The 12,500-nt window shown below is 37.2% G+C and overlaps 2 protein-coding genes across 4 annotated transcripts in view; both read right to left on the bottom strand.

Annotated features, from left to right (window-relative positions):
* LOC125038152 (rhomboid-related protein 3-like) overlaps window positions 1-270 on the bottom strand; it is a 7,369-nt gene extending 7,099 nt beyond the window's left edge. The window contains exon 1 of one of the 3 annotated variants that reach the window (XM_047631485.1): window positions 134-270. In XM_047631485.1, the coding sequence (XP_047487441.1) occupies window positions 134-163 (30 nt within the window). In that variant the 5' untranslated portion in view covers window positions 164-270. Of the gene's footprint in view, window positions 33-133 lie in introns of those variants that run through there. The other 2 variants (XM_047631489.1, XM_047631486.1) reach the window with 2 other exon arrangements.
* Window positions 271-9,372: 9,102 nt separating this feature from the next.
* Window positions 9,373-12,500, bottom strand: part of LOC125038335 — a 5,776-nt gene continuing 2,648 nt past the window's right edge. Inside the window, exons 2-4 of the mRNA XM_047631802.1 lie at window positions 12,435-12,500; window positions 11,849-11,989; window positions 9,373-10,373 (exon numbers count right to left, since the gene is read on the bottom strand). The exon at window positions 12,435-12,500 is cut by the window's right edge and continues 1,944 nt beyond it. The gene's annotated coding sequence lies outside the window, so the exon portion shown is untranslated. The remainder of the gene's footprint in view (window positions 10,374-11,848; window positions 11,990-12,434) is intronic.

The following is a 12,500-nucleotide window of genomic DNA, read 5'->3' as shown; positions in this document are numbered from 1 at the left end:
GTCCTTCTTATTTCCGCAATGTCGAACGCTTTGTACCACGCGAGTCGACCGCAAACCTGTTCAGAGACGACAGGGAATAGAAGTCGGTCATCAGTGAAAAAATGCGGTGACAAATTGCTGTAAAAAGACTTACCATGAATAACCATCTCTTGGGGATATACATTAGAGAACTAATTCTATCATGCTTTTATCAAATCAACTGTAGTTTGCTTCGGTAATTTGTTGACACATTGGCGATTTCCTTTATAATTACAGTTTTTGGAACTAAAAAAGTGTGCAAGTAGGGGGCGAGCTATGCTGTAGGAAACTAAATATCTACTACCTCTAACAATGCTTTTTGTTGCATGGCACGCTACGTAACATTGAAAATACAGTTTTGACATTTATTTCACCACGTGACCAGTTCAGGATTTCCGTTATATAAGATATGTGTAATTGCATATATATAAACACACACACACACACACACATGTACATATATATATATATATATATATATATATATATATCTTTATGTGTATATATATATATATGTATGTATCTATGTATGTACGTATACACCGCACACACACACACACACACACACACATATATATATATATATATATATATATATATATACATACATATATATATATATACATTTTTACATATACATTCATATGTGTGCGTCTGTGTGTGTGTATATATATATATATATATATATATATATATATATGTATGTATATATATATTTATAAATATAGGTATATGTATGTGTGTGTGTGTCTGTCTATATGTACATATATATGTATATATATGTATATATATATATATATATTTGTGTATGTGTGCACATATATATATATATATATATATATATATGTGTGTGTGTGTGTGTGTGTGTGTGTGTGTGTGTGTGTGTACACATTTATGTAAATATGTATATATACATATATATCTATATCTCCATCTATATCTATCAATCTATCTACTTATATATATATATACATATATATACACATATATGTGTCTGTGTGAAGTTAAAAGACTAGGCGAAGAACAGAAGATACTAAATGATGGACACGTGCTCTATTGGAGAGGTAAAACTCAGGGTAGCAAGCAGGAATTAGGGTAGGTTTCTTAGTTCACAAACGTCTAGAAAAGAATATCGTGGAATTCGACAGTATAAGCGAAAGAATGGCTTCCGTAACAATAAAACTAAACAATAGGTACAACTTAAAGATTGTTTAAGTCTATGCTTCAGCCTGCAGCCACAGTGATGCAGAAATGGAGAGCTCCGATGAAGATGTTCATTTAGCTAGCGCGACAATAATTAGGGGAGATTTTAATGCCAAAATAAATAAAAAGAGGGAACGAGAAACTGTAGTAGGGAATCACGCAATGGACACTAGGAATGAGACGTGGCAAATGCTAGTCGATTTTCAGGAGGCTCGATCACTCAATATCATGAATATACAATCTTCGGAAAAAAACTAGAGCGGAAGTGGACATAGAAGTCGCCATCATCGGAAATGAAATTGACTTCATAATTTCAAATAAGCGCGATAAAGTAAAAATTTGGAAATTATTACTAAAGTAAATGTTGGCAGCGACCATAGAATGGTCAGAGGCCAAATTAAATTACACCTCAGAAGGTAAAAAAAAAGAGAAAAAAAAAAATAAAACAGGGTTAAAGATAATAAGATAATAAATAATCTCAGGTACCAGCACGAAAACAGCTAAAAGGAGACGCGGATTAGGGAGAAATGTATGCAACAGGGAAACTAGCAATTTTTTTTTAACATATACCTTCTCAACGGAAAAATTCCAAAAGCCTGGAAACATGCAACAATTATTTTGATACATAATAAAGGGGATAGAAAGGATCTAAAAAAAATACCGACCCATAAGCCTCCTTTCAGTTATTTTCAAACTGTTCACAAAAGTCATCACAACTCGCATCTCTGACAGTCTGGATTCTAACCAGCCTAAAGTGGCTTCCGCGGTGGATTCTTAACAACAGACCACAACCGCATCTCACCCAAATAAGAGAAAAAAAAAAACAAATATAGGAAACCCCTGTATATGGCATTCATCGATTACGAAAAGGCATTTGACTCTGTACAAATACCAGCAATACTAAAAGTAGAGGAGTAGAGGAGATATAGTGTAAAATATTGGAAGATATATACGAAGATGGGACAGTAATTATCAAGATCCATATGGAAACCGATAAAAATCCCAAATGAAAAAAGGTGTTAGACACCATCTCACCAAAACTGCTTACAGCTTGCCTTGAGGAAATATTCAAGAAGCTAGAATGGAACTGAAAGGGTATCAAAATAGGAGACGAATACCTAAACAATCTAAGATTTGCAGATGATATTGTTCTCTTCAATGAATCTGCAAATGAAATGCAGCAACCAATAAACGATCTGAAAAGAGACCTATCCAAGCCAAGAGCTTTCCTCTGATTCCCTTCTGGATCAGGGTCTCCTGAATAGCAAGGGGACTTGCTAATTCAAAAGCCCTCTCCAGGTCTAGGAATACTACCACAGATGTGCCAGTGCTAATTGTGTTTAAGAGCGTGGCTATGTTGTGCTCATGCCCCTTGTGAACCCATGGAGGTGTTCATGTGGGGATCCCATTTCCCATTGGAGTCGGTTTAGTACCATTCTCTCGGCCGTCTTGGCCAGACAGCTGAGGAGAGAGATGGGGCGGTACTTCCCTGATTCCTTTGGTTTTGGGATGAGAACTATGGTAGCCCTCTTCCCGCTCTGGGGTAGAGTGGAAGTTTCCCAGGACTTGTTGATGAGTTGCAAGAATGCAAATTCAACCTGCCAGTCCTAAGGATAAGTCCGATATGCGAAGCTGAGCTTCGCCCGGGCTATGCCAATGAGGGGAGCCCGGCCTGTGTCGACTAATGCCGACTCGCTAACGTGTGTCAGCTGGTGCTGACTCGTCTTATGCCAGTCCTAGGTGGGAAATAATGGAGTATGAAATCCCATCAAAGCCCGGGGCTGAGCGACAACTATTTTTTGTAGTTTTTTCTTAGTTCCCTCAGAGGAAAGACTATGTATTATCGGGTTCGATTGCTTCCGGAATTGTTTTCTGCACATGTTCACTTTGTTGTTGACTTCTTTACTCTCGTCATTAAAGTACCAGGCATCTTTGTAACTCCTGGACCAAGGCTGAGTTTTAGGTATGGTCTATGAAGCACATGTTCACTCTGTGGTTGACACCCTTAACGTCGTCATTGAAGTGCCAGGCGTCTTTATAGCTCCTGGACCAAGGTCGAGGTTTAGGTATGGTCTGTGAGGCTGCTTGATTTATGACAATGATAAGTCTGGCTTCAAGCACTTCCACATTTTCACTTTGTGTGGGTTCATTGCATCTGAGATAGTGGGCCAAGGCGTTCTGAAACGCCTGCCAGTTGGCCTTGTCTGATTTCCATCTTGGATTTGGTTGTGGCATTTGGACTGGGCCAGCATCCATGAGGGTAGGTATAATGCCATGGTGATCCCTTGTGACAGTCTCATCGACACACCATCTGATTCTCTCCACCAGAGCCGCAGTGACCAAGGTGAGGTCTAGGACTGTGATAGCCAGCCACATCCGGTGCCCAGCAGGGAGCCAGGATGGGGTGGTGTGCATTGAAGTCTCCCCCTATGATCACTCGGTCTTGTGCTGCAGTAGCACAGACCTGGCTAATGTCTAAGCTCCTACAGAATGGCCTGCTGTACATATTGTACAGTTTGAGGGGGACCCCGGCCAGGTGACTCTCAACAGCAAAAGATTCAACATCGTCTCCACAGTGCGGTGCATAGGGGATTGTTGCTCTGACCAGGGTGATTAAGCCTCTTTTGCCAGCTATGTGTGGCAACATGAAGACATGATACCCTGAGAAGCGAATAGTCTCCATTGTTAATGTCTCCTGGAGCATGACAATGTCAATGTTCATTGATCGCACTATTGAGTGGAGGATGGCATTCATTGTATAGAAGCCATTGATGTTCCACTGTAGTATGCTTAGATTGTGTGTCATGATGTTACTTGGTGTTAATTACAGAGACGTCATTGTATTCGGATTGAGATGAGTCGGGGTCTGGCAACTCCATTGTGAAGTCCTCGCTGATTGGGATTGTATCTTCATCTGTTTTTGGGCTGTTTGTCAGGCTATCCCTGGGTCCACTGGGGGGTGGAGAGCCTTTGGTAGCTCTGACTTTTGTTAGTTTGGCTTTTCTCACTTCAGGCTTTGTCTTTGCTGACTTTACCTGGGTAAGGTAAGCCTGTTCTGGCACTGGCTGCACAGATTCAGCGTGGTTTGGCTCTGCCTGTGAGGGCATGGCCGGGGATGGAGTGGGAAGGGGAGTCTCGTCCTGGGGTGAGGGTGGGGCTGGTTTGGCTCTGTCCAGCCTCCTTCCCTTCAGGACTGCAACAGTCTGAGTCATTGCCGTCATGGCGACCGTGACTGCCTTCTCTGCCTCCTCACTCGACCTCCCCAAAGGTGTTGCTACTGCAGTGACTACAGCAGTCAATAGGAGAGACATATCTTCCTCATCAAAGAGGAGATTATGGTCTCTTGGGAAGGCTTTTGCAGTGTTCTTTCAACCTTTACTACTGTAGTTCTTTTTCTTTTTCTGCACTTTTGGAATAGCCGGAAACTTCTTTTTATTGGAGAAATCCGATGTGGCTGGGGAGGGGCTTCCTTCCTTATATGATGTCGGGAAGCCTTTTCTCTTTTGTTCTGTCCCCAGATATAGGTGCCTGGGGGAGCAGGAACAAAGTCTGGTCGCTTTTTAGCAACCTTTTGTCCATGTTGAGCGATGAAAGCCCTTTTCAAAAAGGGAAGCTTTAAAGTTCGTAGTCGCCCTAACACCATGTCGCGCTGTGATCCGAAACACACAATCAAGACAATTTAGCATGTAGACATTGTGATGGATTGGCATTCTTTCGTTGGGAACAAGGGCAGTGGGGGTCTATACTTTACAGTAACCAGCATTCCAGTAACTCACCTCATCTGAACCTCATAAAAACGCATGGGACATCATGAAGAACGAAGTTCAAAAGGCCAGACCTAGGATGATCCAAGATCTGCTGGAGACAGTGAAAAAGCTTGCAGTTCACACAGATGTCCCCTAATTTTACAGTCTTGCTGAATTTTTGTTAATATGGTCGCAGATGGTATTGCAGCAGAAAGGAACATGATCGAGTACCAATTGCAGGAAAAAATCCCTCTATTGTTAGCAAACAAACTGTTCACGTTTTAATCTCTTCCAGATGTCAATGTAAACCACACACACACACACACACACACACACACACACACACACACACACACACACACACACACACACACACAACGCACACACACACACACACACACACACACACACACACACACACACACACACACACACGCACACACACACACACACACACACACACACACACACACACACACACACACACACACACACACACATACATACACAAACACACATACACACACACACACACACACACACACACACATACATACACAAACACACATACACACACACACCCACACACACACACACACATATATACACATATACATACACAAACACACACACACACACACACACACACACACACACACACACACACACACACACACACACACACACACACACACACACACACACACACAAACACACACATACACACACACACACATACACACACACACACACACACACACACACACACACATACACACACACACACACACACACACACACACACACACACACACACACACACACACACACACACACACACACACATATATGTCAATCGCGGTTGGTGCGCTTACACTTGTGCCACGGCGGCCATTTCCCCTGCGTTTAAACGGGGAATTGAACTCAGGATATGTGTATATATATTATATAGATATAAATATATATATATATATATTTATGTATATATACACATATATATACTTATATATATATATATATATATATATATATATATATATATATATATATATATATATATATATATATATATATATATATATATATATATAAAGAACACCAAACCTGGTACCATAGAGCTTGAGCAGAGGTAGGCTTGTGTTTGACATTTTCTTTGTATCTATGCAAAATATACAAAGCTTATAGTTTTTTTTTTCTGGAACTCACTTAAAAATACTGATGAAGTCATCTTTTTGTTTTTGCAGACTGTTAAGAACCCATCCATTTTCCTCATAAGTTGTACATGTCAGTAAAATTGCAAACAAAGCATGCATGTGGCCAGGGCTGCAAGTGAGGATGCTTTGCTGTGCTACAGTCCAAAGACTACATATTAACGTAAGGAGAGAAATTGAAAGATATATTTAGTATGAAAATATTGGCAGTGGGATATTCATAGCAGTATATTTGGCTACAGGGGACATGACTTCTGGTTAGAGTTAATGTAAGTTAAGCAAAATCTTTTGCTTGAGGTGTTTATCAGGTTTCAGGGAAACACAGGATACTATAAATTCTTTACATTCCATGGTGTAGTCAAGAGGGTTATGTGTCCTTGAGGTTTGTGATTTGTTTACTTTTTATCTGAAGCTTAAGACTTCATCAGTGACACTAAAAATTCTTGATAAAACACAAAAGTTATACAGCACAGCCTCGCAATAAAATGGAGTGCTCTCTTTGACAGTTTTGAGTTTTTTTATCACAGATGCCCCAACCCTCTCTCCGAAAGACCTGCCCCTGTCCCTGCTGGTGTTTGGATTTTAAGCAGAAGCTACAGGTGGCTCTTTTGGCTGATCAGGCTGAGCAGTAATGGTGGAATTATCATAAACTTGTCAGAAGAGACTGGTGGGTGTTGCAGACAATCGCTGATGAAGCATATGGATTGATGCAGTTCACTGCATCAGAAATATGAGAAGGGTAGAGCTGGAAAAGGGAGGGGCAAAGACATTTGATATTCTAAAATTAAATGTTTCAAATCCAAGAGACCAGCATTTGAGTTAATTATTTCTGTCATTAAACTGGTGAAAGTGAATTTATTTTATTTCTTTACTGAAAATGTTCTGCTGTGTCAAACCTATGGTCATTAGCATCGTATACAAAACATAGCAATAGGATGGGGCTTGGGGGCAAAGCCCCCAGGTAAATTTTTATTAATTTACAGAAATTTTCTGCTGCATCAACATCTAAGGTCATTAGCAACAAACACAAAATATAGCAATAGGGTGAGGCTTGGGGGCAAAGCCCCCAGGTAAAGTTTTTTTGGTTCAGTTAGGCAATGTTTGTGGATTTCCAGAATGGTCAATGGTCAAAACAAACTATTGTACCAGACATCAAAGGTTACACAGAATTATGGTAAAGTATTGTGAAAAGGATAAATATGGGTTAATGATTTGGATAAGTGGACAGAAGGGGATGAAGAAGAGGGAGAAAAGGAAAAAGGAAGAAAAGACTGCATAATTAGTTGAGGCAAGTGCTGTGGTCCAACAACGAGCAAGGGATTGGGGGCCCCCAGGTAAACATTTTTGTTCAGCAAGGCAATGTTTCTGGATTTCCAGAATGGTCAGTGGTCCAAACAAACAAATGTACCAGGAATCAAAGGTTACCGGCATTATGGTAAAGTATTGTGGTGAAAAAAGTAAGTGGACAGACTAAGGGGATGAAGAAGAGAAGGAAAAGGAAGGAGGGAGAAGAAAAGAAGAAGAAATTAGTTGATGCAAGCAGTGTTCCCATACATTGGGCTTCAGTCTCTGCTTCCTAAGCCTCACATGGCAACAACAAGCAAGTGATTGCAGGTGAAGTAAAGCTGTCCTTATAATATTTTTTTTTGCACTAAGTTTATATTTATATATATATATATATATATATATATATATATATATATATATATATATGTATATATATATGTATATATATATATATATATATATATATATATATATATATATATATATATATGTATATATATATATATATATATATATATATATATATATATATACATATATATATAATGTATTATTTACAAACTTTTCTTTGATATTCAGTAGCAAAGAGGCTTTCAGTGAATTACATAGGAGAAATAATAATCATTGTTGCACTGGTAAATGCCAGAATGGTGAAGATCAGCTTGTACAGCAGCTTCAGTTGATCATTGTTGACTTCTTAGATTAAGAAAAATTCATAAAATTCGTCTTTGTACTTTGTATCTGGCTTTTAAGATTTCAGTTTTTCTTTCAGATTTCTACACATGGATTTCAGAACTAATGACACAGTTCAAAACTACAGTTTATGTTTTAGTTATGAATAAAGGAAAAAGGAAATATGATATTATTGTGCACCACACAAATTTTGCTTCTGTACATTACATGCCAGTTTTGTTTTACCTAGTCTCGCAAAGAAGGCCATATACTTTTTTCTTTTCTTTTTCAAATTAACCCTCTTGCAAACATGATGTGAATATCTACAAAGCTTATACAGGGTTTGGTGGAGACACAAGATACCTAAATTGTAACGATGTACTTAAATAATTAACCCAATGCTGTACTAAGTCATCAATAAGTACTGCCTGTCTCGCCCATTTACCCTTTTCCTTGATTTATGAAAATATTTTACATTATCTTATTATGCTGTTACTAATGTTTGTAACATTATAATAATTATAATGTCTACAATAAAAATAACACCATCAATATGTATAGTATTAGTAACATAAAATAAAATAAAATAAAATAAAATAAAATAAAATAAAACAAATAAATAAATAAACCAATTTAAGGAAAGGTGAAAATAGGTAAGGTCACAAGGGCTACCAACTGACTCCTTTGTGGCTTGGCAAGATTACTAAAGATTATTTACACCATATCTAAAAATATATACATTACAAACATGAATTACAAGCTTTGTTGATGTTTTGTGAAATGTGCTGAGATGTTTCGCACACACACGCACGCACACACACACAGAGTATTTTCCCGGCAGCATTGGGTTAAAAAATCCAAACTGTTCATAAGGAAGATATCATTCTATCTTGTTTACTCATCTTTTGAGAGTTATTGCTACATATAAACTTACCACCATATATCTATTTCACTTATTTTTTTGGTTTTGATAATGTCTTCATAAATACATAAAATAATGAGTGAGTAGGTAAAATAATTAGATTTATTAAATAACATCATGTAAAAATCTTCTCTTTACTGGTTTGAATTCACTGGTTTATAAAACTTGATCTTAATTACACTAAGCTTTACATACAAGTGCTTGCGTGTGTGCACAAACACTAGACAGGGAATATTCTGGAAGAGTAAATATTACTGCCTCTGGTCATTTTTCTCCAAATATATCAGTGTATTTAAGGATATAAAAAAGCTGATTTATATGGCTTGGCATAATTACTAAAGATTATTTACACCATATCTAAAAATATATATACATTACAAACATGAATTACAAGCTTTGTTGATGTTTGAATACAAAGGCTGTTTGTAAAATCAATCCAAAAAACTGCTCTATATATACACAATTTTTTTTTTTTTTTATCTATAAACAATATCTTTCCAACAAATATCATGAACATTGTTTCATTGATAACCTAGAAGCATATTGTAATACACTGGGTACTTAAAGCTGTCCAAAAAAAGTAATATGTTTTGTGAAGGACCTTTATGTACATGGGTAGACCATGGTAACAAACTAGCTAATTGTCCAGGTGGCTGTGGTTTAAGTTCCCCTGGCTGGAGATAAACTTTTCTTGTTGAAAATGGCATTAAACTAGATAATATAACAATGAACTGATTTTCAAGTTCACTATAATAAATACGAAAAGGATATTGCTTTGAAAGCTGAACAATAGCTAAACATATGACTGTTGAAAAAGTAATGAAACAGCCAGCTTCTAGTGGAGCTGCTATAATTTCATCAATCAAATTCACAGTTGGAAATCCCAGTTTATCTCCTGTAAGACACACACCAACTGCAGCACCAGACAGATGCACTGAACTTAATGCTAAATGAATATACCACAGTGAATTACCACTATAGACTAGATCATAGTGTGTATCTACATTATCTGCCTTTTGCTGGTCCTCTAAAGTTTTTTTTTTACGAAAGTAAGAAAAGAACGACCTTGTTTGCTGATTTACATAGGATCCTTGCCATCTGCTACTTGCAACTGATTGGTTCTTGCAATTTACATAAAGTCCACTTGATCTGATGCTGTGAAACCCTTGGCTCTTGATATCAGAACCAAATGACGTCTTTGATACGAGATGAAAAATGCTGTTTATTTGTTGTGGATGGCTTTGGGATCCCACTTTCAAAATCTTGCGGTTCAGGGCTGGTAAACCTCTCATCTTCAAAATGTTCATTATGGGCCTGTTAAGTAAAGATTAGTTAAATTTTTAACACATTTCTATGCAATAAATATATCACACACAAACGCATACACAACCCAATTAGTGTTGGCATATTAAAATGAAAAAAATTGGGTTAAGACTATTATATATTTAAGAAATTTGCATACCAAGATTCAACATTCATATTATAGCCTGTCAATAATGATCTTTATTTTTTATTTAATCTCATTTTGTCACTAGGATATGAATATCATTATCATTTTGAAGACTCATAAAACAGATCTTGGTGCTACGATTACTTTAGAACAGTACTACTCTTAGAGGAACAAGAAAGTCAACATTTTTAAATAGTTTAAGATACAGTAACTGGGAAAAGATTAAATGAGCATGGTATTTTTTTTTTTAATTCTGCACGGGAAGATGAAATACAAGACATTACAGAATAATCTTCAAGAAATCATATCATATTCCTATATAACATTGTCATTAAATAATCAACTTGCCTTGTGGAAATGCTTATTTTTAACCAATCATTTATTACAGTAACTAGATAGATGTATAGTATATGAGGAATACAAATGTTAAATGAATTGGTTAAACATGAAATTACTGACTGCATTTACTTCATGAATGGACTCTTCATGAATGGCCTCTTCATGAATGGCCTCTTCATGAACTGGTTTGTCACCAGGTTTATGCAAAAGGCTACTGATGCACACTAATTAAAATGCATGCATGATATATAAAAAGAACCAGTTATTCAGATTTTGGTGGTGATCTGGACATAGAACAAAATCAAAGGTATATTCACTATAACAGGACCAATATTACTGAGTTACTGCTTGAAATACTTCAGTGGGTCACATTTCACTTTATTAGTACTTTTTCTGTTAATGTAAATAGGATATACCATTGGAATCACATAATAAACACACAAAAAAATTTAAACAAACAACCAAACAAAGAACCCCCCCCCCCCACACACACACACACATGCACATAGGGACACAGACATGTACTATCAAATAAATAAACTAAAAATTAATAAAATAATTTTCTACATATGCACATGTTTTGGAAATCTAAAAATTTGCACCAGGTTTCCTTATCAACTTATATCAAATAAAAGTACTGAGGTCTCTGGCCGTTCACTGTCATATATAGGACTAATCCAAGCTCTATGGATGCCACGCTTGGGCTGGATGGGAGACTTTATGCTTTCCTCAATAGATAGAACAAGTTTTTGAGTGGATTGTCTAGATAGTTTTCATATGTGGAAGCTAATTATACTGATGACAATAATTATAATGGTATTGTGTCCAGTACTTGGTGTGCCTCCACACCTGTCGGTGCTCAGGCAAAAGACTCCCAAAATTACATGACATGTGTTCTGCCCAGACTGAGCTCATACACTTTCCTGGCAATTTGTTAAGTAATAACGATCTAGGTAACACTTTATCTTGCCAAAAATAAATGTGGTGGAGCTTTGCTTACGTTTGTCTGGAGTGCTGTTGGTGCAGAGCCCACAGGTACTGGTTGATGATGAGCCACTGTTATGGTGGTTATGGGCTGAAACTCTACTGGTTCTCATGAAATCCCGATGCACTACCCTGGAGGGTTATTGTGAGAAGCCTCCTAGAAATCACAAATGAGGATTAGTGTGATTAATTTTTGTTATTTCTAAACTTTTCATGTTTAACTAAGCAATCTCCTTGGTATATTTCATGTCCTTCCCTGGACCCTTACCCAATATTATTCTAAAGTGGACTTCTCAAACTAAATCAATTATTTCTGAACTGTAGACATGAGTGGTCCCCGGTTGAGCTGGGAAGGAATGTATAATTTTTGCTCTCAAATAGCCATCGTCGCCAAGTAATAATCTATACAAGTGCGGCATCCTGAGTCCGTGAACTGCGCATACTAATAATGACAACAATCTAATACATATTGAAAAGCAAATACATAACAATTCAATACTGCCGGTCACACATTTCCACGGTATTACTATTACAAGTAGTGTTATCATACAACAACAGCAGTCAAACATCACACTTATACTCATATACTTATCTACCCATACTTTCAAATAGGGCTGTTTATCCAACGACAGCCCAATCTTGAACCCGCTCCAATTATATATATTTTC

The sequence above is a fragment of the Penaeus chinensis genome, chromosome 24 (genome assembly GCF_019202785.1).
Source record: "Penaeus chinensis breed Huanghai No. 1 chromosome 24, ASM1920278v2, whole genome shotgun sequence".
NCBI classification, from domain to species: domain Eukaryota; kingdom Metazoa; phylum Arthropoda; class Malacostraca; order Decapoda; family Penaeidae; genus Penaeus; species Penaeus chinensis.
Note: the sequence above shows the minus strand (reverse complement) of the source record. Positions and strands in the feature narration are given on the sequence as shown.